Consider the following 26,896-nt stretch of genomic DNA (forward strand, 5'->3'; position numbering starts at 1 on the left):
AGGATACCTCAAGTTATGGGTTCCCAATCAGAGACAACGATAGACAGCTGTCCCCTGATTAAGAACCATACCCGGCCAAAACATAGAAAATCATAGAAACACAAAACATAGAATGCCCACCCCAATCACGCCTGACCAAACAAATAGAGATTAAAAAGGATCTAAGGTCAGGGCGTGACAGTACCCCCCCCCCCCCGCCCCAAAGGTGCTGACTCCGGCTTCAAAATCTAAACCTATAGGGGAGGGTCTGGGCGGGATCTATCCGCGGGGCTCAGGTGCGCGCGACACAGACCCCCGGTCAACCGCTGGCTTCCCCACTTTGGTGGCACTCTGGTGCGGGAACCCTCGTACGAATGGGCGCCCTCGTTGCGGGCCCGGACTGGGCCACCTGCTGCGGGCCCGGACTGGAGCCGTCGCTGGGGACCCGGCTGGAGGCGTCGCTGGAGGCTCCGGGCTGGAGGCCATCTTGGAGTGGAGAGACACACAGGAGGCCTGGCTCTGGGAGCAGGCACAGGACTCACCAGGCTGGGGAGACATACGGAGGCTTCTTCCTTGGCGAGGCACCGGATAACTGGGGCCGTGGAGGCGCACTGGCGGTCTCGAGCGCAGAGCTGGCACAACCTTTCTGGCTGGATGCCCACTTCACCCGGCAAATGCGGGACGCTGGCACCGAGCACACGGCCGGCTATGAATGCTCAACCGAGACACAGTGCGCATCACCCATAGCACGGGCCTGACCAGTCACATGTCGCCGGTAAGCAGGGGAGTTGGCTCAGGTCTCCAACCTGACTCAGCCACACTCCCGTGTGCCCCAATTTTTTTGGGGGGGGCTGCTCTGGACTTCCTTGCCAGCCGTGTTCCTCATAACGCTGCGTCCGCCTTAGCTGCCTCCAGTTCCTCCCTTGTACGGCGATACTCCAAGCTGCCTCCAGGGTTCCCTTACCATCCAGGATCTCCTCCCATGTCCAGGAGTCCTCTCTACCACGCTGCTTGGTCTTTGGTGGTGGAAGTTCTGTCAACGGCTGTTGAGGAGGAGGACCAAGGTGCAGCGTGGTGAGCGTACATTTTCTTTTATTGAATTAAAGATGACGCCGAACAAACAATAACACTAAAAACAAACCGTGAAGCTAAAGGCTATGTGCCCTAAACAAAGTCAACTTCCCACAAAGACAGGTGGAAAAAAGGTACCTAAGTATGGTTCCAATCAGAGACAACGATAGACAGCTGTCCCTGATTGAGAACCATACCCAGCAAAACATAGAAATAGAAAATCATAGAAACACAAACATAGAATGCCCACCCCAACTCACGCATGACCAAACTAAAATAGAGACATAAAAAGGATTCTAAAGGTCAGGGCGTGACATAAATGTTAAGTTGTCTGTTGTTTTTGTCTATTTGTGTTTTTGTTTATTGTCAAAGGAAGTGGAAGTGTTATTAGCGTGTCGCCGTTATTATCACATGAGGAGTCAAAGATGTTCTACTATGTTTCTCTCATCTATCTGTGGAGGAGTTTTGGAAACATTCCATGCGCAGTTTCAGCTACTCTAGGAAGGGGACATTGCAGGCTAGCTCAGTACTGCCAACCTCTCATTGAGTATCTCAAGTTGAAGGCGACCGAGGTACTGCAGGCTACAATTAGCAACAAATTATCCTTATAACTTCGTCTGTGTGTGATTTTAAAGTAATCGGTTCAAGGACATACATCTGGGCCCTGTTTCAGGAGCGGGTTTAGTGAAAACTCAAGAGTTAGTCGACTCAGAGTTGAAGGAAACTCTGGGTTTTCGGTTTCACAAAACCAGTTCAGTTTAACGCTGAGTCAGTTACTATGGCAAACATACTCGTGAGCTAACCTGCTCGCTGGCAGGTTTTCTTCAACTAACCTGAGTTTCTCCTCTCTTTTGCTGAAGCATGCAGACTGAAGGTGTAGAAGACATGCAGACTGAAGGAGTGTCAGACATGGCGTGTCCTTTCTTGAAGAGCCAGTTGATATTTAAGCACAAATACTCCGCAGAAATCTCAGTCGGGAGAGGGTGATAAGTCCGCTTGGATGTTTTATCATTCCTGATGATTATCTGTTTGAGCATTTCCGTTTTTCTGCAACATCGATCATTCACCGGAACAATTTCCCAGCCCTCATATCATTCATATGACACAGTTCGGAAGAAATACTTTTTGTTGCACTTCGTTTTTTTTCGACACAACGGAGTTTTTTCTATATAACATCAGTGACGCTGAGCAATTTCCAAGGCAACCGTCTGTCGGGCTGTCAGAAATGTGACTCTTGCACTGAAACGTTTACTGTACAACGTGTGGTGTTCCCAGTCACAGACCACAAGACTCAAAGAAGAATTCCATAGAATGGCAGTATCGTCTAAGCATATTTATTTAGTATGAAGCTTTGAGACTTGAAGCACTAATCAGTTCATGTGATATATTTTAGGTTTCCAGGTGTGATTGGCTGCATAGATGGCACTCATATTCCTATCACAGCTCCTTCAGTAAATGAAGGAGATTATGTGAATAGGAAGTCTTTCCACAGCATTAATGTGCAGGTAGGCCTAAATATTATCCTTTAGCATTCCAAATGAAAGATACTTCACAATACAGTTAATTACTGTTCTGCACTGAGAAGATCATGTGATGCAGCCCACATCATCAGCAACATGGAAGCAATGGGCTGGGTCTGTGCATGACTAGCAATTTTTTGTTGAGTTTCACACTGAGCGCTAGATTTGCCCGTGTGAGTTTATATACGTATATACAGTGGGGAGATACACTGCCGATTTTGCAGTTTTCCTACTTACAGAGATGTAGAGGTCTGTAATTTTTATCATAGGTACACTTCAACTGTGAGAGACAGAATAAATAAAAAAAATCCTGAAAATCACATTGTATGATTTTTAAGTAATTCATTTGCATTTTATTGCATGACATAAGTATTTGATACATCAGAAAAGCAGAACTTAATATTTGGTACAGAAACCTTTTTTGCAATTACAGAGATCATACGTTTCCTGTAGTTCTTGACAGGTTTGCACACACTGCAGCAGGGATTTTGGCCCACTCCTCCATACAGACCTTCTCAGATCCTTCAGCGTTTCGGGCTGTCGCTGGGCATACGGACTTTCAGCTCCCTCCAAAGATGTTCTATGGCTCAGGTCTGGAGACTGGCTAGGCCACTCCAGGACCTTAGTGCTTCTTACGGAGCCACTCCTTAGTTGCCCTGGCTGTTGTGTTTGGGTCGTTGTCATGTCTGGAAGACCCAGCACGACCACTCTTCAATGCTTTACTGAGGGAAGGAGTTGTTGGCAAGATCTTGCGATACATGGCCCGCATCCATCCTCCCTCAATACGGTGCAGTCATCCTGTCCCCTTTGCAGAAAAAGCATCCCGAAAGAATGATGTTTCCACTCCATGCTTCACGGTTGGGATGGTATTCTTGGGGTTGTACTCATCCTTCCTTCTTCTCCAAACACAGCGAGTGGAGTTTAGAACCAAAAAGCTTTATTTTTTGTCTCATCAGACCCATGACCTTCTCCCATTCCCTCCTCTGATCATCCAGATGGTCATTGGCAAACTTCAGACGGGCCTGGACATGCGCTGGCTTGAGCAGGGGACCTTGCGTGCGCTGCAGGATTTTAATCCATAACGGCGTAGTGTGTTACTAATGGTTTTCTTTGAGACTGTGGTCCAGCTCTCTTCAGGTACTTGACCAGGTCCTGCCGTGTAGTTCTGGGCTGATCCTCACTTCCCATGATCATTGATGCCCAACGAGGTGAGATCTTGCATGGAGCCCCAGACCGAGAGTGATTGACCGTCGTCTTGAACTTCTTCCATTTTCTAATAATTGGCGGCCAACAGTTGTTGCCTTCTCACCAAGCTGCTTGCCTTTGTCCTGTGCCATCCCAGCTTGTGCAGGTCTACAATTTATATCCCTGATGTCCTAACCAGCTCTCTGGTCTTGGCATTGTGGAGAGGTTTGGAGTCTGTTTGATTGTGTGGACAGGTGTTTTTATCAGGTAACGAGTTAAACAGGTGCAGTTAATACAGGTAATGAGTGGAGAACAGGAGGGCTTCTTTAAAGAAAACGAACAGGTCTGTGAGAGCCGGAATTCTTACTGGTTGGTAAGTGATCAAATACTTAATGTCATGGCAATGAAATGCAAATTAATTACGTAAAAATCATACAATGTGATTTTCTGTCTCTCACAGTTGAAGTATACCTATGATAAAAATTAAGACCTCTACATGCTTTGTAATTAGGAAAACCTACAAAATCGCAGTGTATTAAATACTTGTTTCTCCCACTGTTTATAGCTATATCCTATTATAATCAATATTTTGTTTCCTCTTACTGCAACTGAATCCTGTATTATCATAGGAGAGTTTGATGGTTACCTGCTGCTGACAGAGGGTACCCTACCAGCCTATTTGCTTATCCTGAGTCCGGCCTGCAGCAACATTATAACTTGCTCACTGCAGACACGAGCCAGGGTAGAGATGACACATCGGGATGCTCAGGGCCCAGTTGCCAGTGCCTTCGTAGGGTCAGGTCACCCAGAAAGGGCATGTGACATTATTGTGGCTTGTGTGATTCTCCACAACATTGCCAAATTAGAGAACAATGTCAACAGCTGAAACGATCCTACCACCCCGCTGACACACCAGATGGAGAGCAGTATGCTACCATCATCACCTCCCCAGTGTTAAATAAAGACATATGCCTTTCTTTTTGTAAAATCTTCTTTATTTCCTGCAAGTACAAATGCAGTAACGTAGTTTCTTTTTCTTTTGTTCAAACAAGTAAAGTCATCCATCTGTGGCATCTCACACACAAATAACTGATGTTCCAGCAGTTGTATTTCTATTTGTATCTTTTGCATCTGCAGCCTTATGTGGTCAATTTCTAAATTACATTTTTCAATTTTTGTTCTCTAAGTACACCCACAGTGTTTCACAGGGAGCTATAGGGACACAAAAAAATGCACATTGAATTTCACAGTGCTTCGTTTCATTGCAAGTCATGGGCAATGCTGTAGCCTCATATTTTGGGGTGGCGGGTAGCCTAGTGGTTAGAGCATTGGGCAGTAACCGAAAGGTTGCTAGATTGAATCCCCGAGCTGACAAGGCAAAAATCTGTCGTTCTGCCCTGAAAAGACATTTAACCCACTGTTTCTAGACCGTCATTGTAAATAACATTTTGTTCTTAATGAATTGCCCGGTTAAATAAAGGGCAAAAAAACAATGCTGAACAAGTTGTGCTGTGGAGGTGGATGGACTCTCTTCCTCATTGTAATTTCATTGCTCTGTTAGAGAAAAGAAAGGTGGAAGTTTTATTATGGTACAACACTATCATCAACTGTTAGATGTTATTTTTAAGGTGTAAACCTCAATAGGCTCTCTGCGCAGCTGACAAGGCGTCTCATCCTCCTGTAATATGAAAAGTAACAATTTTTGGTGTTCTATGGAAATAAACTTGAATTTTTTATTTTTTTATTTTACCTTAATTTATACCGTTTTTTTTCTTCTCATTGAGATAATATCTCTTCCAAAAAGTACAATCTTTGTCCCCATGTGCAGTTGCAAACCGTAGTCTGGCTTTTTTATGGTGGTTTTGGAGCAGTGGCTTCTTCCTTGCTGAGTGGCCTTTCAGGTTATGTCGATATAGGACTTGTTTTACTGTGGATATAGATACTTTTGTACCTGTTTCCTCCAGCATCTTCACAAGGTCCTTTGCTGTTGTTCTGGGATTGATTTGCACTTTTCGCACCAAAGTACATTAATCTCTAGGAGACAGAACGTGTCTCTTTACTGATCGGTATGACGGCTGCGTGGTCCCATGGTGTTTATTCTTGCGTACTATTGTTTGTACAGATGAACGTGGTACCTTCAGGCGTTTGGATATTGCTCCCAAGGATGAACCAGACTTGTGGAGGTCTACAATTTGTTTTCTGAGGTCTTGGCTGATTTCTTTTGATTTACCCATGATGTCAAGCAGAGGCACTGAGTTTGAAGGTAGGCCTTGAAATACATCCACAGGTACACCTCCAATTTACTGAAATTATGTCAATTAGCCTATCAGAAGCTTCTAAAGCCATCACATAATTTTCTGGAATTTTCCAAGTTGTTTAGGCACAGCCAACTTAGTGTATGTAAACTTCTGACCCACTGGAATTGTCATACAGTGAATTATAAGTGAAATAATCTGTTCGTAAACAATTGTTGGAGAAATTACTTGTGTCATGCATAATGTAGATGTCCTAACTGACTTGCCAAAACTATAGTTTTTTAACAAGAAATTTGTGGGGTGGTTGAAAAACGAGTTAACGACTCCAACCTAAGTGTATGCAAACTTCCGACTTCAACTTTATGTAAATTGTCACAGCTGTTGAAGGAGGAGGACCAAGGTGCAGCGTGGTGAGCGTACATTTTCTTTTATTGAATTAAAGATGACGCCGAACAAAACAATAAACACTACAAAAACAAACCGTGAAGCTAAAGGCTATGTGCCCTAAACAAAGTCAACTTCCCACAAAGACAGGTGGGAAAAAAGGCTACCTAAGTATGGTTCCCAATCAGAGACAACGATAGACAGCTGTCCCTGATTGAGAACCATACCCAGCCAAAACATAGAAATAGAAAATCATAGAAACACAAAACATAGAATGCCCACCCCAACTCACGCCATGACCAAACTAAAATAGAGACATAAAAAGGATCTCTAAGGTCAGGGCGTGACATAAATGTTAAGTTGTCTGTTGTTTTTGTCTATTTGTGTTTTTGTTTATTGTCAAAGGAAGTGGAAGTGTTATTAGCGTGTCGCCGTTATTATCACATGGAGGAGTCAAAGATGTTCTACTATGTTCTCTCATCTATCTGTGGAGGAGTTTTTGGAAACATTCCATGCGCAGTTTCAGCTACTCTAGGAAGGGACATTGCAGGCTAGCTCAGTACTGCCAACCTCTCATTGAGTATCTCAAGTTGAAGGCCGACCGAGGTACTGCAGGCTACAATTAGCAACAAAATTATCCTTATAACTTCGTCTGTGTGTGATTTTAAAGTAATCGGTTCAAGGACATACATCTGGGCCCTGTTTCAGGAAGCGGGTTTAGTGAAAACTCAAGAGTTAGTCGACTCAGAGTTGAAGGAAACTCTGGGTTTTCGGTTTCACAAAACCAGTTCAGTTTAACGCTGAGTCAGTTACTATGGCAACATACTCCGTGAAGCTAACCTGCTCGCTGGCAGGTTTTCTTCAACTAACCCTGAGTTTCTCCTCTTCTTTAGCTGAAGCATGCAGACTGAAGGTGTCAGACATGCAGACTGAAGGAGGTGTCAGACATGGCGTGTCCTTTTCTTGAAGAGCCAGTTGATATTTAAGCACAAATACTCCGCAGAAATCTCAGTCGGGAGAGGGTGATCAGATCCCGCTTGGATGTTTTATCATTCCCTGATGATTATCTGTTTGAGCATTTCCGTTTTTCTGCACAATCGATCATTCACCGGAACAATATTCCCAGCCCTCATATCATTCATATGACACAGTTCGGAAGAAATACTTTTTGTTGCACTTCGTTTTTTTTCGACAACGGGAGTTTTCTATATAACATCAGTGACGCTGAGCATATTTCCAAGGCAACCGTCTGTCGGGCTGTCAGAAATGTGACTCTTGCACTGAAACGTTTACTGTACACGTGTGGTGTTCCCAAGTCACAGACCCACAAGACTCAAAGAAGAATTCCATAGAATTGCAGGTATCAGTCTAAGCAATAATTTATTTAGTATGAAGCTTTGAGACTTGAAGCACTAATCAGTTCATGTGATATATTTTAGGGTTTCCAGGTGTGATTGGCTGCATAGATGGCACTCATATTCCTATCACAGCTCCTTCAGTAAATGAAGGAGATTATGTGAATAGGAAGTCTTTCCACAGCATTAATGTGCAGGTAGGCCTAAATATTATCCTTTAGCATTCCAAATGAAAGATACTTCACAATACAGTTAATTACTGTTCTGCACTGAGAAGATCATGTGATGCAGCCCACATCATCAGCAACATGGAAGCAAGTGGCCTGGGTCTGTGCATGACTAGCACATTTTTTGTGAGTTTACACTGAGCGCTAGATTTGCCCGTGGTGAGTTTATATACGTATATACAGTGGGGAGATACACTGCCGATTTTGCAGGTTTTCCTACTTACAGAGCATGTAGAGGTCTGTAATTTTTATCATAGGTACACTTCAACTGTGAGAGACAGAATAAATAAAAAAAATCCTGAAAATCACATTGTATGATTTTTAAGTAATTCATTTGCATTTTATTGCATGACATAAGTATTTGATACATCAGAAAAGCAGAACTTAATATTTGGTACAGAAACCTTTGTTTGCAATTACAGAGATCATACGTTTCCTGTAGTTCTTGACCAGGTTTGCACACACTGCAGCAGGGATTTTGGCCCACTCCTCCATACAGACCTTCTCCAGATCCTTCAGGTTTCGGGGCTGTCGCTGGGCAATACGGACTTTCAGCTCCCTCCAAAGATGTTCTATTGGGCTCAGGTCTGGAGCTGTCTCTTATACACATCTAGATGTGTATAAGAGACAGTGCCATGGCTGTGTGCTTCGTGTCGTTGTAATGCTGGAAGACCCAGCCACGACCCATCTTCAATGCTCTTACTGAGGGAAGGAGGTTGTTGGCCAAGATCTCGCGATACATGGCCCCATCCATCCTCCCCTCAATACGGTGCAGTCGTCCTGTCCCCTTTGCAGAAAAGCATCCCCAAAGAATGATGTTTCCACCTCCATGCTTCACGGTTGGGATGGTATTCTTGGGGTTGTACTCATCCTTCTTCTTCCTCCAAACACAGCGAGTGGAGTTTAGACCAAAAAGCTTTATTTTTGTCTCATCAGACCACATGACCTTCTCCCATTCCTCCTCTGGATCATCCAGATGGTCATTGGCAAACTTCAGACGGGCCTGGACATGCGCTGGCTTGAGCAGGGGGACCTTGCGTGCGCTGCAGGATTTTAATCCATAACGGCGTAGTGTGTTACTAATGGTTTTCTTTGAGACTGTGGTCCCAGCTCTCTTCAGGTCATTGACCAGGTCCTGCCGTGTAGTTCTGGGCTGATCCCTCACCTTCCTCATGATCATTGATGCCCCACGAGGTGAGATCTTGCATGGAGCCCCAGACCGAGAGTGATTGACCGTCGTCTTGAACTTCTTCCATTTTCTAATAATTGCGCCAACAGTTGTTGCCTTCTCACCAAGCTGCTTGCCTATTGTCCTGTGCCCATCCCAGCCTTGTGCAGGTCTACAATTTTATCCCTGATGTCCTTACACAGCTCTCTGGTCTTGGCCATTGTGGAGAGGTTGGAGTCTGTTTGATTGTGTGGACAGGTGTCTTTTATACAGGTAACGAGTTCAAACAGGTGCAGTTAATACAGGTAATGAGTGGAGAACAGGAGGGCTTCTTAAAGAAAAACGAACAGGTCTGTGAGAGCCGGAATTCTTACTGGTTGGTAAGTGATCAAATACTTATGTCATGCAATGAAATGCAAATTAATTACGTAAAAATCATACAATGTGATTTTCTGTCTCTCACAGTTGAAGTATACCTATGATAAAAATTACAGACCTCTACATGCTTTGTAATTAGGAAAACCTACAAAATCGGCAGTGTATTAAATACTTGTTCTCCCCACTGTTTATAGCTATATCCTATTATAATCAATATTTTGTTTCCTCTTACTGCAACTGAATCCTCGTATTATCATAGGAGAGTTTGATGGTTACCTGCTCGGTGACAGAGGGTACCCCTACCAGCCCTATTTGCTTATCCTGAGTCCGGCCTGCAGCAACATTATAACTTGGCTCACTGCAGGACACGAGCCAGGGTAGAGATGACCATCGGGATGCTCAGGGCCCAGTTGCAGTGCCTTCGTAGGGTCAGGGTCACCCCAGAAAGGGCATGTGACATTATTGTGGCTTGTGTGATTCTCCACAACATTGCCACAATTAGAGAACAATGTCAACCAGTGAACGATCCTGACCACCCCGCTGACACACCAGATGGAAGAGCAGTATGCTACCATCATCACCTCCCCAGTGTCAAATAAAGACAATATGCCTTTCTTTTTGTAAAATCTTCTTTATTTCCTGCAAGTACAAATGCAGTACAGTAGTTTTCTTTTTCTTTTGTTCAAACAAGTAAAGTCATCCATCTGTGGGCATCTCACACACAAATAACTGATGTTCCAGCAGTTGTATTTCTATTTGTATCTTTTGCATCTGCAGCCTTATGTGGTCAATTTCTAAATTACATTTTTCAATTTGTTTCTCTAAGTACACCCACAGCTGTTTCACAGGGAGCTATAGGGACACAAAAAAATGACATTGAATTTCACAGTGCTTCGTTTCATTGCAAGTCATGGGCCAATGCTGTAGCCTCATATTTTGGGGTGGCGGGTAGCCTAGTGGTTAGAGCATTGGGCCAGTAACCGAAAGGTTGCTAGATTGAATCCCCGAGCTGACAAGGCAAAAATCTGTCGTTCTGCCCCTGAACAAGCCAGTTAACCCACTGTTTCTAGACCGTCATTGTAAATAACAATTTGTTCTTAACTGAATTGCCCGGTTAAATAAAGGGCAAAAAAAACAATGCTGAACAAGTTGTGCTGTGGAGGTGGATGGACTCTCTTCCTCATTGTAATTTCATTGCTCTGTTAGAGAAAAAGAAGGTGGAAGTTTTATTATGGTACAACACTATCATCAACTGTTAGATGTTATTTTTAAGGTGTAAACCTCAATAGGCCTCTCTGCGGCAGCTGACAAGGCGTCTTCATCCTCCTGTAATGAAAAGTAACAATTTTGGTGTTCTATGGAATAAACTTGAATTTTTTATTTTTTTATTTTACCTTAATTTATACCGTTTTTTTTCTTCTCATTGAGATAATATCTCTTTTCCAAGAGAGACCTGGAGGAACAATGTTTCAGACAAAACAACTTACATACACTAACACAATATTAAACAAAACTATAAACACACATACAGTACAAAAAACACAAACATCTTGACTTAAAACAGCTGGCCTAAAAACAATTACACTCTTCTGTGATATATACATCGATCAAGTGTTTAAACTCCACCAACGAAACTAGATTATCACATTTTAAAATGTTCAGGAGAGAATTCCAGGACCACGGTGCTAAGTAACTAAAACTATTTCTACCATGACCTGTTCTAATTTTTGGTACTGTTAGAAGCAAATCAGAATAGGACCGTAATTTATATTTATTTACCGACCTGACTAAAAATAACAGAGATAAATGGCATTTCACCCAATATGGCCTTATAAATCAGTGTATACCAGTATTTAAGCCTACGCAAGGTCAATGACGACCAGCCAACAGCGCTGTAGAGATCACAATGATGTGTTAGAGGTTTCTGATTTGTAATAAACCTGAGGGCTGCATGATACAGTGAATCAAGTGCTCTCAGGGTAGTGGCTGAGGCCTGCATATGTATAACATCACTCAAATCTAAAACCGACAGTAATGTACATCGTACCAGCTCCTTCCTGGCCTCAAAAGAAAAACAAGCCTTATGCCGGTAATAAAATCCTATTTTCAGCTTGAGCTTCCTTATCAAGTTCTCTACATGCACAGTGAAGCTCAGCTTATCATCAACCCACACCCAAATATTTGTACACTTTAACTTGCACTATAGTATGCCCAGCCAATGTAGCAATGACATGATTTGTAACATGCCTGGCATTTGAAAATACCATGCATTTTGTTTCCCCCAAATTTAGAATCAGCTTTAAATCATACAGATTCTGTTGTATGATGTTAAATACTATTTGGGCATTTTCAAAAGCTAAAGCTAAACTACTACCACTTGAATAAAGAACAGTATCATCTGCATAAAAATGAACATCCGCTGTTTCAATAAGATCCCAATGTTGTTGATATACAAAATGAACAACAGTGGGCCCAAATTAGAACCTTGCGGAACACCTGAGCACACCTCTATGGCCATTACACATTGTGTACGATTTGACAGGTAATTTATAAACCAATCTAGAGCATGACCAGTAATTCCACAACATTTTAACCTTTGCACTAACACAGCATGTTCCACGGTGTCAAAAGCCTTCGACGAATCAATAAAAACAGACACACAATGTAACTTCTTATCAAGAACACAGTGGATGTCATTTAAAACCTTCAATGTTGCTGAAACAGTGCTGTGGCCAGACCTAAAACCTGATTGTATTCCATTTAAGATGTTGTTTTCTTGGAAGTAGGTCTTTAGCTGCCTACTAACTAAGGACTCCAGTACCTTTGACAGTACAGACAATTTTGATATGGGTCGATAGTTGTCAAGTAGCGAAGGATCTCCACCTTTCAGGAGAGGCAGTACAAAAGCAGATTTCCATAACTTGGGTATTTCCTTAACATCAAGCGTAAGGTTAAAAATACATGTTAAGGGGGGAGCAATGATGTCTGCAGGTAGATGTAGGAGGCGGGGGTCTAGTTCATCAGGGCCAGGGGATTTTTTTAAATCAATTTCTTTCAGGGCTTTACACACTTCTGAAACAGAGAAGGATGAAAAGGAGAACCTGGTGAAGGACTGCACAGGGGTGTCAGGTAAATTTATAGGGGGCTCAATTATACCTTTGACCTTTTCAAATAAACTGCCTGCATCTAAAAATTGCTGGTTCAAGGCTTTCAGAATGGAGGTTCTCTCAGTTACAATCTGTGTGTCGACCAACAATTGTTTAGGAAGCTGTGTATCTTTTCTGCACTCCAAACCTTTCACTACTTGCCAAAATTTGGATGGATTATTTAAATTTTGTGAAGTAGATTTCAGGTAGTGGTCTGCTTTCAATTTATAGATCATAGCCACACCCATAGCCACACTGTTATGGCAGAAGGCTCAACCAGACAGATTACACCATCAGTAACTGGTAGAAGATTAGACAGTTAAATTATAACTTTACCCAGAAAAGTGCCCCACCTAATTTTAATTTTACAACAGTGTGCAGGCCAAATATATAACTCTGAGTCACCTTAAAGTAGATTATGTCTGAAGGACAACTAAGAATCTGAAAAAGTAACAGCAGTTAATTACAAAGAATTGTACCGATACAATAAAATCAGTGTGCAAAGTTGTGTCTAAGATGGATGTGTGGGCGTCACTGAGGTAACACTGGCTAAAGGATGAATGTACATATATCATGAATTTGAATAACTAACCTCTTATGTAGGCCCTTGTGTCCTGGGGGGTGGTTAGGTCAGAATAACGAGCCCTTTCCTCTCCTGTTGCCATGATGAATCATGTTATCTGCGTTCCATTGATGAGGGCTTTTTATCTCCTCATGCATATGCTTTACTCAGGGTTAACTTAACTCAGAGTTGATTGAACTAAGTTCTACAAAATGTCCATCAACATGTTAAATGTGTAACCAGAGGAAAAAAAATTCTAGATCACCTGTACTCCACACACAGAGACGCGTACAAAGCTCTCCCTCGCCCTCCATTTGGTAAATCCGACCACAACTCTATCCTCCTGATTCCTGCTGACAAGCAAAAATTAAAGCAGGAAGCACCAGTGACTCGGTCTATAAAAAAGTGGTCAGATGAAGCAGATGCTAAACTAAAGGACTGTTTTGCTATCACAGACTGGAACATGTTCCGGGATTCTTCCGATGACATTGAGGAGTACACCACATCAGTCACTGGCTTTATCAATAAGTGCATCGAGGACGTCGTCCCCACAGTGACTGTACGTACATACCCCAACCAGAAGCCATGGATTACAGGCAACATTCGCACTGAGCTAAAGGTTAGAGCTGCCCCTTTCAAGGTGCTGGACTCTAACCCGGAAGCTTATAAGAAATCCTGCTATGCCCTGCGACGAACCATCAAACAGACAAAGCGTCAATACAGGGATAAGATTGAATCATACTACACTGTCTCCGACGCTCGTTTTATGTGGCAGGGCTTGCAAAATATTACAGACTACAAAGGGAAGCACAGCCGCGAGCTGCCCAGTGACACGAGCCTACCAGACGAGCTAAATCACTTCTATGCTCGCTTCGAGGCAAGCAACACTGAGGCATGCATGAGAGCATCAGCTGTTCTGGACGACTGTGTGATCACGCTCTCCGTAGCCGACGTGCGTAAGACCTTTAAACAGGTCAACATACACAAGGCTGCGGGGCCAGACGGATCACCAGGACGTGTGCTCCGGGCATGTGCTGATCAACTTGCAGGTGTCTTCACTGACATTTTCAACATGCCCTGATTGAGTCTGTAATACCAACATGTTTCAATCAGACCACCATAGTCCCTGTGCCCAAGAACACAAAGGCAACCTGCCTAAATGACTACAGACCCATAGAACTCACGTCCGTAGCCATGAAGTGCTTTGAAAGGTTGGTAATGGCTCACATCAACACCATTATCCCAGAAACCCTAGACCCACTCCAATTTGCATACCGACCAAACAGATCCACAGATGATGCAATCTCTATTGCACTCCACACTGCCCTTTCCCACCTGGACAAAAGGAACACTTATGTGAGAATGCTATTAATTGACTACAGCTCAGCGTTCAACACCATAGTACCCTCAAAGCTCATCACTAAGCTAAGGATCCTGGGACTAAACACCTCCCTCTGCAACTGGATCCTGGACTTCCTGACGGGCCGCCCCCAGGCGGTGAGGGTAGGTAGTAACACATCTGCCACACTGATCCTCAACACAGGAGCTCCCCAGGAGTGCGTGCTCAGTCCCCTCCTGTACTCCCTGTTCACCCATGACTGCATGGCCAGGCACAACTCCAACACCATCATTAAGTTTGCAGACGACACAACAGTGACACAGCCTGATTACCGACAACGACGAGACAGCCTATAGAGAGGAAGTCAGAGACCTGGCCGTGTGGTGCCAGAATAACAACCTATCCCTCAACGTAACCAAGACTAAGGAGATGATTGTGGACTACAGGAAAAGGAGGACCGAGCATGCCCCCATTCTCATCAACGGGGCTGTAGTGGAGCAGGTTGAGAGCTTCAAGTTCCTTGGTGTTCACATCAACAACAAACTAGAATGGTCCAAACACACCAAGACAGCCGTGAAGAGGGCACGACAAAGCCTATTCCCCCTCAGGAAACTAAAAAGATTTGGCATGGGTCCTGAGATCCTCAAAAGGTTCTACAGCTGCAACATCGAGAGCATCCTGACTGGTTGCATCACTGCCTGGTACGGAAATTGCTCGGCCTCTGACCGCAAGGCACTACAGAGGGTAGTGCGTACGGCCCAGTACATCACTGGGGCTAAGCTGCCTGCCATCCAGGACCTCTACACCAGGCGGTGTCAGAGGAAGGCCCTAAACATTGTCAAAGACCCCAGCCACCCCAGTCATAGACTTCTCTCTACTACCGCATGGCAAGCGGTACCGGAGTGCCAAGTCTAGGACAAAAAKGCTTCTCAACAGTTTTTACCCCCAAGCCATAAGACTCCTGAACAGGTAATCAAATGGCTACCCGGACTATTTACATTTTGTGCCCCCCCAACCCCTCTTTTTACACTGCTGCTACTCTCTGTTCATCATATATTCATAGTCACTTTAACCATATCTACATGTACATACTACCTCAATCAGCCTGACTAAGCGGTGTCTGTATGTAGCGTCGCTACTGTATATAGCCTGTCTTTTTACTGTTGTTTTATTTCTTAACCTACCTATTGTTCATCGAATACCTTTTTTGCACTATTGGTTAGAGCCTGTAAGTAAGCATTTCACTGTAATGTCTACTACACCTGTTGCATTCGGCGCACGCGACAAATAAACTTTGATTTGATTTGATTGATTTAAATTTATCATATGTTCTGAAACCGAAAACTCTTGAGTTTGACAGCCTAGAGTTAGTCAACTCAGAGTTCAGGTTTAAACTCAGAGTTTGTTAAACCTGCTTTCTGAAACAGGGCCCTGGTAAAATAGAAGCAATTATGATTGTGTTCGAGAAAAAAAWATATATACATCCACGAATAAAAACGTACTGAACGCAGCCCAGGTAGCGATACATCTAACCACCACCCATTCTCCCGGATCGCCCGCCCAGTCTCCACCCCATTTGTGTAACGCGCACGGAGGACGGTTGCTTGCTAGTGGAGTTTAAACGAAACAGGGTGCGCGACCGTAGCTTTGTCGTTAGTTTGAGAAGTTTAGGACAAATGTAGTTCGCTTGCCACAATGTTCTAACCAGAGAGAGATGTTTTGTTGTTTTACTATACTACCATCCCGTCCCAGCGCTTTTAGCCACGTTTTATCATATTTTAACCCCTGCGTCATGGTTTCGTAGGATGGAAGTAGACGACGTGTCGGTTAGAGAGCAACTTTTCCACAACAAAGTGCGAGAGACTTTTGTAAGTACTTTAATGCTCTTTGTTTATAAACCTCAACGTACATAACAGCGAGATATTAATCCGTGGTGCATTTCGGGAAGTGGCTGTATTATGTTCATACAAGCTTGCATACTGATAGTGATGTTATCGTTAATTCCTCTACTGAAGTTCTGTGATTACTGTAGCCTATAACTTATTACAAGGGAATCTCTTTACAGGTGTGTGTGTGTGTGTGTGTGTGTGTGTGTGTGTGTGTGTGTGTGTGTGTGTTTGTGTGGTCATTAATATGGCTGAGACACAGAAGGGTGACCCAAGGAGCCTTTTCTTCCACCTTGGGCCTCCATCCATAACATTTATGTATGTTTCTTCTTGTAAAGTCTTGGCTGTAGACTATCATGGTTGTGTGTAATGAGAGCCATGCATAACTTATAGTTGTATAGATTCCATTCAGTATACAAAACATGTACTTTAATGAATGGCTATATGTCATGATTTTACCTGAACTGTTGCCACCTGGTTCCACCACATTGACTTCTATATGGGATGTTACGCTGGGTTGTGTTCAGTAGGGCACACTGTAGCAAAACGTTTCGCAACATTAAATGTATATCTGCATTCTATTTGGACAAGTTTTGGTGGTACCTCTTTCACTCAGTTTTTTAAAACGTTTTGTCCTTACTGAATACAACACTGTACTGATGGCACAGAACAGCTCCTGTTGAACTTCAGACCTGATTAGTATTGCTTCAACAGGGCACATCGAGATGACCATTAACCCCGCAACGCACAGCAGTTCTCATGTAGACTTAGCTACAGCAGAGCACGCCTTGTTCCATGAGCCAAAAAGATAACAGCACTGTACTTTAAAGACACATCTAATCTTGCATTTTGTAGGCCTATTCTGTGAGTCAGAAATGACGACAACATTGCAAAACGCCAAGACCCTCGTGATGTGAAATTGTATTTCAGTATCCAGACTAGAGGTCGACCGATTATGATTTTTCAGCGCCAATACCGATTATTGGAGGATCAAAAAAAGCCGATACAGATTAATCGGCCGATTAAAAAAAATAAAAAATAAAAAAATAAAAATAATATTAATAATAATATTTAAAAAAATAAAATGTATATATATATGTATACGTATATATACATATATTTGTAATAATGACAATTACAACAATACTGAATGAACACTTATTTTAACTTTTAACTTCAATTTAGTCTCAAATAAATAATGAAACATGTTCAATTTGGTTTAAATAATGGAAAAACAAAGTGTTGGAGAAGAAAGTAAAAGTGCAATATGTGCCATGTAAAAAAGCTAACGTTTAAGTTCCTCGCTCAGAACATGTGAAAGCTGGTGGTTCCTTTTTAACATGAGTCTTCAATATTCCCAAGTAAGAAGTTTTAGGTTGTAGTTATTATAGGACTATTTCTCTCTTACCATTTGTATTTCATATACCTTTGACTATTGGATGATCTAATAGGTACTTTAGTATTGCCAGCCTAATCTCCGGAGTTGATAGGTTGAAGTCAAAAACAGCGCAATGCTTGAAGCACAGCGAAGAGCTGCTGGCAAATGCAGGAAAGTGCTGTTTGAATGAATGCTTACGAGCCTGCTGCTGCCTACCATCTCTCAGTCAGACTGCTCTATCAAATCATAGACTTAATTATAATAACACACAGAAATATGAGCCTTAGGTCATTAATATGGTCAAATCCGGAAACTATCATTTCGAAAACAAAACGTTTATTCTTTCGGTGAAATACGGAACCGTTCCATATTTTATCTAACCGGTGGCATCCCTAAGTCTAAATATTGCTGTTACATTGTACAACCTTCAATGTTATGTCATAATTATGTACAATTCTGGCAAATTAATTACGGTCTTTGTTATGAAGAAATGGTCTTCACACAGTTCGCAACGAGCCAGGCGGCCTAAACTGCTGCATATACCCAGACTCTGCTTGCACAGAACGCAAGAGAAGTGACACAATTTCCCTAGTTAAAAGAAATTCATGTTAGCAGGCAATATTAACTAAATATGCAGGTTTAAAAATATATTCTTGTGTATTGATTTTAAGAAAGGCATTGATGTTTATGGTTAGGTACATTGGTGCAACGACAGTGCTTTTTTCGCGAATGCGCTTGTTAAATCACCCGTTTGGCGAAGTAGGCTGTGATTCAATGATAAATTAACAGGCACCGCATCGATTATATGCAACGCAGGACAAGCTAGATAAACTAGTCATATCATCAACCATGTGTAGTTAACTAGTGATTATGTTAAGATTGATTGTTTTTTATAAGATAAGTTTAATGCTAGCTAGCACCTTACCTTGGCTCCTTGCTGCACTCGCATAACAGGTAGTCAGCCTGCCACGCAGTCTCCTCGTGGAGTGCAATGTAATCGGCCATGATCGGTGTCCAAAAATGCCGATTACCGATTGTTATGAAAACTTGAAATCGGTCCTAATTAATCGGCCATTCAGATTAATCGGTCGACCTCTAAACTAGACATACTCCATATGTTACAGCAGACTATAATGGGTAGAAATATACAAAGATGAGGTGTGTATCATGTATGGTTCACGGCTCATATGGTCTTATGGGTCCTTAAAATGTCATCATGATAACAAAAATATGTTTGATACAAATGTAAAAGCATGTGAAACGCCCCCCCCCCAAAAAGAGTTTTAATATGTGAGAATTGCCAGAACAATCTGAGATGCCAAAAATACTTTCAGGCTACGCTGGTGTGGAATCGCCCAATAGGCTTAATACTAAAAAGATGCTTCAATTCCCAAAGCGTATCCTGACATTGCCCGTTTCACCTAGGCCAAATGTTTCTCAAGTACCCCAGCCCTTGCTTAACCTTTTAGCTAACATACAGTCCTTATTTCTTCACTGTTTGTTCTCTCTCACACATGGTGTAATCATTTTGACCTCTGGTCATTAAAGAGGCTTTAGCCTTGGTTTATCATCATTGACCCTGATACAAGCCCCTCTCATCTTGCTACCTTAAATGACTTGGTAGTTAACGTTTCAGTAATCTTGTGACGTCATCCTTCCAAAGTGTTATCAGAGACCAGAAGGTGTTTTGTCCCACATCAGTATTGATCTGTTATTCAACTTCTTCTCGGTAATGTGAAATATTTGGACTATTATTATAAGGACATGCAGACTTTTCCTGTTCCATACCATTTGTTGATTGTTTTTGGCTGTTGGCCATTAGTTACATCTATCCTCTTGTTCCACTTGTAAACCTAGCATTGTACAAACTCCTCAATGTGTTGGCATGAAAGCTGCTTTGAAAGCGAGGTAGCTGCAGCTTTTCTTTTTACTCTGCCGCTGTCTCCATCTGTACAGAATGGGTTTTTACTCTGCCGCTGTCTCCATCTGTACAGAATGGGTTTTTACTCTGCCGCTGTCTCCATCTGTACAGAATGGGTTTTTACTCTGCCGCTGTCTCCATCTGTACAGAATGGGTTTTTACTCTGCCGCTGTCTCCATCTGTACAGAATGGGTTTTTACTCTGCCGCTTCTCCATTCTGTACAGAATGGGTTTTTACTCTGCCGCTGTCTCCATCTGTACAGAATGGGTTTTTACTCTGCCGCTGTCTCCATCTGTACAGAATGGGTTTTTTCAGGGCATTTAAAAAAAACAACGTTGCGCCCACTTTCTGCACCGCCTTCAATACAAAAGCCCATCATTTGGCTGTTAAACCCAAATGAAGCCCTCTTGAAACTCCAGCTCCTTGTTCTCAAATGCCTGGCCAACTGGGCAGTGCCTTCAACACAAGCTCAGGCAGGCAGCGACCCTGGCCAGTAGACACACTCTAAACTCTAGCTCCTCGGCCTATTCTCAACAACCAGGTTCATGTTGGGGCAGGAAGTGAGCAGTAGAACACCATGCAAGAAAGGGTTTATTCATTTTAAGTTTGCCAAAATTTCTACCACCACCTTCCACAGAAGCCCAGCCTCCGGCCGTTAAAACCCATTCTAAGCCCAGCTCCTTGTTTAGAACTGCCTGGACAGAAAGTTGCCTTCCTCCAGTTAGAACTCAACATGTGTTTTTCACCTACAACTGCTGACTGGTCTCTCGGTCTGTCCCTGTCTCTGTCTGTTGGCAAGGTCTTTCACCCCCTTGTGATCCCCCTCGTACCTACCGGTACTTTCTCTTTGTGGGATACAGCAGACTTATTGCGAACACAGCACATTGAAGGATTTCCTCCACAGTTTGTTGGCTAATTTTGATGCTGAGCATTTGTAGCGTCATTGTTTTGTTGCGACATGCATTTGACATTTTGCGGTACCAGGCTAGCTATACGTCACGATTGGTAAGAATTTCTCAACAAACCTACAAAACCATAACGCATACGCCAAGTAGCCTGTGTAAGGAACAGTGAATGGGAATGATTGTGTCACCAGTCATGTCTGTAGAGAAGGCATTGTTTTGTGTCGCATTCAGTTCATGTTGGGAAAACAAAACATTGTAGACTGTCTCAGATACCTGTCCCGTTAGCTGGAATCTATTTTCCAAGTGCTAAATTGTCACTGTTGGGGACATCAGCCCAACCAGGCTATAGTGTTGGATCTATTCTCACTGCCTCAATGAGAAACCATCCTGGAATGGCAGCGATTTTAGGAACTTCACTGTGTTTAGGGCCCAGTTGTAAATATGGGTGATCCAACCACTGGTTTTCCCCAAATCTCATTGTTGCCATCCTATAAAGGGGGTCAGGGACATCGCCTGTCCCACCCATGGATTGGAGGAGGAGGAACCCCACTTTGTCACTATACCATATGTCCTCATCTTCTGTTGTTAAATGTACTTTGTATGTCAGAGTAATGTAGTGTCTAGGCATTGATATGAAGGTGGGTGCATGTGCAGATGTGTTTTCCTCTCCTTAAATGTTATTCTACAGTGAAGAATAGAACAAGAAGTTGTTGACCTTCTACTGCAGTGAAATAATGCCCTAGAAACGTGATCGTATGTATTGAACAAATAGGCCTACAATTGAATAAGAGGAATGCTATCATATTTCAGTGGATTGATTGTCAAAGGTACCATTTTATTTAGTTCACAAGGACAAGATGTGCTTGGGTAAGCATTATTCAATCTACAGGAAACAGTCTTTTGCCAGGCAGTGGTAGCCATTTTGTCACGTTTCTGCCACTCTCTCAGGATGAGGTAACTTTCTTTCTCAACTATTGTTTTCTGCAGTTGATGTCACCTCAGGGTGAACTCCTGAATCCTGCTACCATGGCCTCTCTTCCTCTGGGCTGGAGAGAGGATGTTTGTCTAGGCCTAGCCTTAAATGTTGTGTTTTATGTGTGTCCTTGGTTGTCTCTCTGAATAGTTCCAGTTAACTCAGCACTTCCTCCAACACCAATGGTGAAACTTATTCATCTCTCACCACATCCTGTGATTTTAGAGTTGAAGCTATGTGAATATAGTTGTGAACAGTTGACCACTGATTTAGTTTCAAGAGGCACATTCTCAGATTTTTACCCCAGACGACCAGGCTGGCAGACAGCTATTAGACTGTATCCGATTAAATGGGATTAATCAATGTTCAGTTGGTCAAGGAGTCCATTCTCTTACAGAAGACAATATCCCTGGATTCATTGAAGCTGACTGTATGTTGACCCAAATAGGGGTTTAAGGTCTGTCTAGTTGCACACTTTTCCTTCCCGTCCTAACCTGATCCCAGTACCCCACTCACCCTGTTTCTCCCGCTCTCTTCATCTGGCTAAACTGGTATATCTAATCTGCAGTCTCCATCTGTTTCTCTTGGCCTAATGACCTTGTCTTGCATGTCTCTGTCACCATCTCACTATACAGGCTGGGTCATTTCAAAACCCACGGCACCGTTGACAGTGGATAGTAATGCATTGTGATGGAAGAAAGAAATCCTAGCTTATTGTGACCTGAAAAGGTTTGCTTCAAAACATTGACTGGGTGAGGCTTCCTGAGTCCAACCCACACATATTGACTAGATAGCTAGTTACACAACTGTGCCAGTCAGAAAGGAGAACAACCAGACTATCTATCCTCGTCTGTTATCTAGCCCCCAGTCAGCCTGTCCAGCCAGCTGTATCCTGTCTATCCTCCTGTTATCCTGTCCAGCCAGCTGTATCCTCTCTATCCTCCTCTGTTATCTAGCCCCCTGCTATCCTGTCCAGCCAAGCCTGTTCCCTCTCCTCCTCTGTTATCTAGCCCCTGCTATCCTGTCCAGCCACTGTATCCTTTCTAGCCCAGTCAGCTGTCCAGCCAGCTGTATCCCTTCTAGCCCCCTGTTATCCTGTCCAGCCAGCTGTATCCTTTCTAGCTCCCAGTCAGCCTGTCCAGCCACCTGTATCCCTTCTAGCCCCTGTTATCCTCTCTATTCTCCTCTGTTATCTAGCCCCCTGCTATCCTGTCCAGCCAGCTGTATCCTCTCTATTCTCCTCTGTTATCTAGCCCCCTGCTATCCTGTCCAGCCAGCTGTATCCTCTCTATCCTCCTCTGTTATCTAGCCCCCTGCTATCCTGTCCAGCCAGCTGTATCCTTTTAGCCCCCAGTCAGCCTGTCCAGCCAGCTGTATCCCTTCTAGCCCCCTGTTATCCTGTTTATCCTCGTTACTAGCCCCCTGCTATCCTGTCCAGCCAGCTGTATCCTCTCTATCTCCTCTGTTATCTACCCCCTGCTATCCTGTCCAGCCAGCTGTATCCTCTCTATCCTCCTCTGTTACTAGCCCCTGCTATCCTGTCCAGCCAGCTGTATCCTGTCTATCCTCCTGTTATCCTGTCCAGCCAGCTGTATCCTGTCTATCCTCCTGTTATCCTGTCCAGCCAGCTGTATCCTGTCTATCCTTACTCTGTTGTCTGGCCTCTGTTATCCTGTCCACCAGCTGTATCCCTGTCTATCCTCCTGTTATCCTGTCCAGCCAGCTGTATCCTGTCTATCCTCCTGTTATCCTGTCCAGCCAGCTGTATCCTGTCTATCCTCCTGTTATCCTGTTCAGCCAGCTGTATCCTGTCTATCCTCCTCTGTTCTCTACATTCCACTGTTATTACTGTTGTGATTTTCTTTCGTTTTTTTAATGTTAGTTAAGATTTCTATTTGAAATTCAGTTTCAGTTTTTTAGATCAGATTGAGTATTTTTTTACATTTGTTTAAAAAAAAATACTACTTCTGTTTTTCTATTTATTTTTAGGGGACGAAGTAGCCTATGCTTGGGAGGCTAGGAGCCATGTATGTATTTGTATACGTTCTGGGATGTCACTTCTTGCCATTGTGGAGCAGTATTGCATAAAGTGATGGGTCAGGTTATAGATTAGGTTTGAAGGTAGACTCAGCGAGGTGATGTAGATGCACCAAGTAAACAGTAGTAGTGGGTCGATTTCCGCCGCAACCAGGAGCGTTGATGCGTGAGGCTAAACTTCTCTGCTGTTTTGGTCCTGTAGCTACAGCTACCACTTGTAGCACAGCGCGATGACTGTGTGAGAGAGGTATTGCATGGCGCTCATGTCAATATCTGCTGTGCTGCTGGTGGAAATGTCATCTTGCCGAGTATTACTTGATCATTTAACGGTAATCTCCATGTGACCTGTCAGAAGCATGAAAATCCCATTAGAAAAAAAGCTTGAAAACCCCATTTGATTTTTGTCCTAAATTTAGAATAAAGAAACTTAACATAATTCATGGTGGATTTTAGTTAGTTTTGGAGTCAAAGATAATAGTTTATTTCAGTTTACTAAATCGTTTTTTCATTTAGTTTAGTTAGTTCATTTTATTTTTTCGGTTTACTATAATAACCTTGGTACAGTCAAAGTATGTCTGCACACTCAAGGACCCCCAACCTTGTCAAGCTTCTTCGATAATCACTTACACAGCAATTCATGTCAGCCATAATGAGTACAGCTCCTAGTGATGATGACCAACATAACATGGTCCTGTGTGGATCAGTTGGTAGAGCATGGCGCTTGTAATGCCAGGGTTGTGGGTTCGATTCCCACTGGGGACCAGTACAGAAAAGTATACACTCACTACTGTAAGTCACTTTGGATAAGAGCGTAGACCTGCGAAATGACTCAAATGTAAATAAAGATGATAATCAACTGTCAGAGAGAGTCTGAGTTTAAACCAAACGACCTAGGTGACTTGATCTGTTGTATGTGCTGATCTGAAGATATTATCTCAACATTTACCTGATATTTATTTAGACTCTTTTTAGAATGGCTCCTAGACTGAGGTTGGGATTATTGAACTGAGCTGCATATTTTCCAAGAAAACAAAAGATGTCTTTCAAGTAAAATCCTGGTAATATGCAATGATCTGTATTAGCCTAATCTTTTGGTCTTTTGTTTATTTCCTCTGTCAAGATCTGTGTCCTCCTCTTCACCTGCCTCTATATACTGTCCTACCTCATCCTCACCCACTTCAAGAAGAATGCAGACTATATCACCACTGGTGAGTATGGAAGTCTGCTTGCCTGGCTGAAATGACTTGAGGGATTATGTTAAACACATCCATCCATCAAACTAAACTAACAGTCCATTAGAGGAAATGGAAGCTGTTGAAAAACCTCTAGATGACTTTTGGAATGTTCTTGTAGTGTTATGTTTATGGAGACCACACCTTCCCTTGTGTGCGTAGCAGAAACCTATTGTTCAGACCTCTTTGACTGTGTTTACACAAGCAGCCAAATTCTGATTTATGGAATTGGTCTTCTGACCAATCAGACTAGCTCTGAAAAATATCTGATGGAATTGGTCAAAAGACAAATTAGATGGGAAAAAAATATTAGAATTGGGCTGCCAGTGTAAACAGCCTTGGATGTAGATTAAGTGAAATCAGTTCATTGGTTTCTTTGAGTTAGTCTATTGTAAGTGTTAGGCTGCTAGAATACTGTACATGGTTTTGCTCTAGGACGTCCACAAGCCTCAAGACTCGCCTGAAGGCAGTACCAGTTTAAAAAAAATTATGGAAGTATGTATGGAAGTTGTTTATCCCCCCCACAAATGGGGGTTGAATATGTGTTAAACGTATTTTATAAATAGTTTCCTGATCTTTCTTATATCTCTCAGATATAGGACAGACACTTAAAAACCAACTTCCTTTAGTCCCCCCAAAATGTCTGTTATTCAATGCATTTCTATGGGCTAATGGCAGTAAGGCCAGATCAATGTTCCAGTAAATATGTTTTTGACAAAACAAATATTAAAAAGAAGATGGAGAACAAGCTATGAACAAAAAATACTGACGTTTTGGTACAGCCAACTAGCTAAAAAATAATATTGTGATATTGTCAAAACAATACCATACATTGTCAATGTATGCAGTGATGGAGGTGTTACTCTAGCACTGCACGCTGACACGGTCGCCAGGTGTACGGTGTTTCCTCCGACACATTGGTGAGGCTTACTTCTGGGTTAAGTGAGCAGTGTGTCAAGAAGCAGTGTGGCTTGGCGGGGACGTGTTTCGGAGGACGCTTGGCTCTTGACCTTCGCCTCTCCTGAGTTCGCAAGGGAGTTGCAGCGATGGTAGTTACAGTCTTGTCCCAATTGGATATCATGAAATTGGAGTAAAAAAAAGTAATAATATCTCAACATTTAACTGTATAGATCCCCCATCACTACTTTAATGTGTGTTTTGCACGTTTCCCTACCAACCTGTACATGTGGAGGTGTAGCAGCTATCTATCTGGGCCTATAGCTGTGGACCTTGGCCAGAACACACAGGGCCCTATACTGCTGCAGGAGGTTGTTATGGAAACACCTCAGGCTTGTGGGTCAGCTGGGTGGGAGGAATGTTCCTTTTAAGATAACACGTACCCTGTCCTTTCCAAGTATGACCATTTTATAATTGAATGTACGGTATGTTGCTCTCAAGTGAACACAAAATGTGGATGTGCAAATGCAATTGGTTATGTGGCTTTATGTAATCACTCCAATAAGGTGTGGTTATAGGTTATAGCTGTAGCACCTCCTATGTAACATAACGTATCCTTCTGGCAGAGGTTTGGTAGTGGGCCAGCCCACAGCCTACCCAACCAGTGTGTTTTGGAAAGGTGGACAGCTAAACCTGCTCTGCATTAGCAATACAGTGTTTTTGAATGCAATGAATGTCAGCAGTCAGTCAACACCACCAGCAGGACGTTTGTGCCTCACAGCTTTAATTGAATAGTGGGGTGTTGAAGATGGTCTGTGAGTCAATTGGTATGCTACTAACTGGTTTGTCTTGCACTCAGACCGTGTTTTTCCAAACTCTTCTGTTCCTCTTCTTGACTCATACAGGCATACCAGAGATGTTTGTTCTTTGGACCTTTTGAACATGTTGTATTCTGTATCTCCGTTGTTGAGGCCAACTCCTTATTTCCCCGCCATCCGTTTTGATCGGTGCTATCGTAGTGTCTTACCGATTTATCGCTCTGTTTTTAGAATCTTCCTCTCCTTTACCTCTTCATCGCCTCTACCTCTCTTTACCTC

At 42.9% G+C, this 26,896-nt stretch overlaps 1 protein-coding gene and 1 long non-coding RNA gene across 2 annotated transcripts in view; one reads left to right on the forward strand and one right to left on the reverse strand.

Moving 5' to 3' along the window:
• The window catches only part of LOC139028070 (uncharacterized), a 181,785-nt gene that overhangs the window by 77,370 nt on the left and 77,519 nt on the right, over nucleotides 1-26,896 (reverse strand). The gene's annotated exons all lie outside the window — the stretch shown is intronic.
• Nucleotides 16,117-26,896, forward strand: part of LOC111966800 (limb region 1 homolog-like protein) — a 21,958-nt gene continuing 11,178 nt past the window's right edge. The window contains exons 1-2 of the mRNA XM_023991737.2: nucleotides 16,117-16,437; nucleotides 24,791-24,878. Of these exons, the coding sequence (XP_023847505.1) occupies nucleotides 16,375-16,437; nucleotides 24,791-24,878 (151 nt within the window). The 5' untranslated portion in view covers nucleotides 16,117-16,374. The remainder of the gene's footprint in view (nucleotides 16,438-24,790; nucleotides 24,879-26,896) is intronic.

Source organism: Salvelinus sp. IW2-2015, linkage group LG7 (genome assembly GCF_002910315.2).
Source record: "Salvelinus sp. IW2-2015 linkage group LG7, ASM291031v2, whole genome shotgun sequence".
NCBI classification, from domain to species: domain Eukaryota; kingdom Metazoa; phylum Chordata; class Actinopteri; order Salmoniformes; family Salmonidae; genus Salvelinus; species Salvelinus sp. IW2-2015.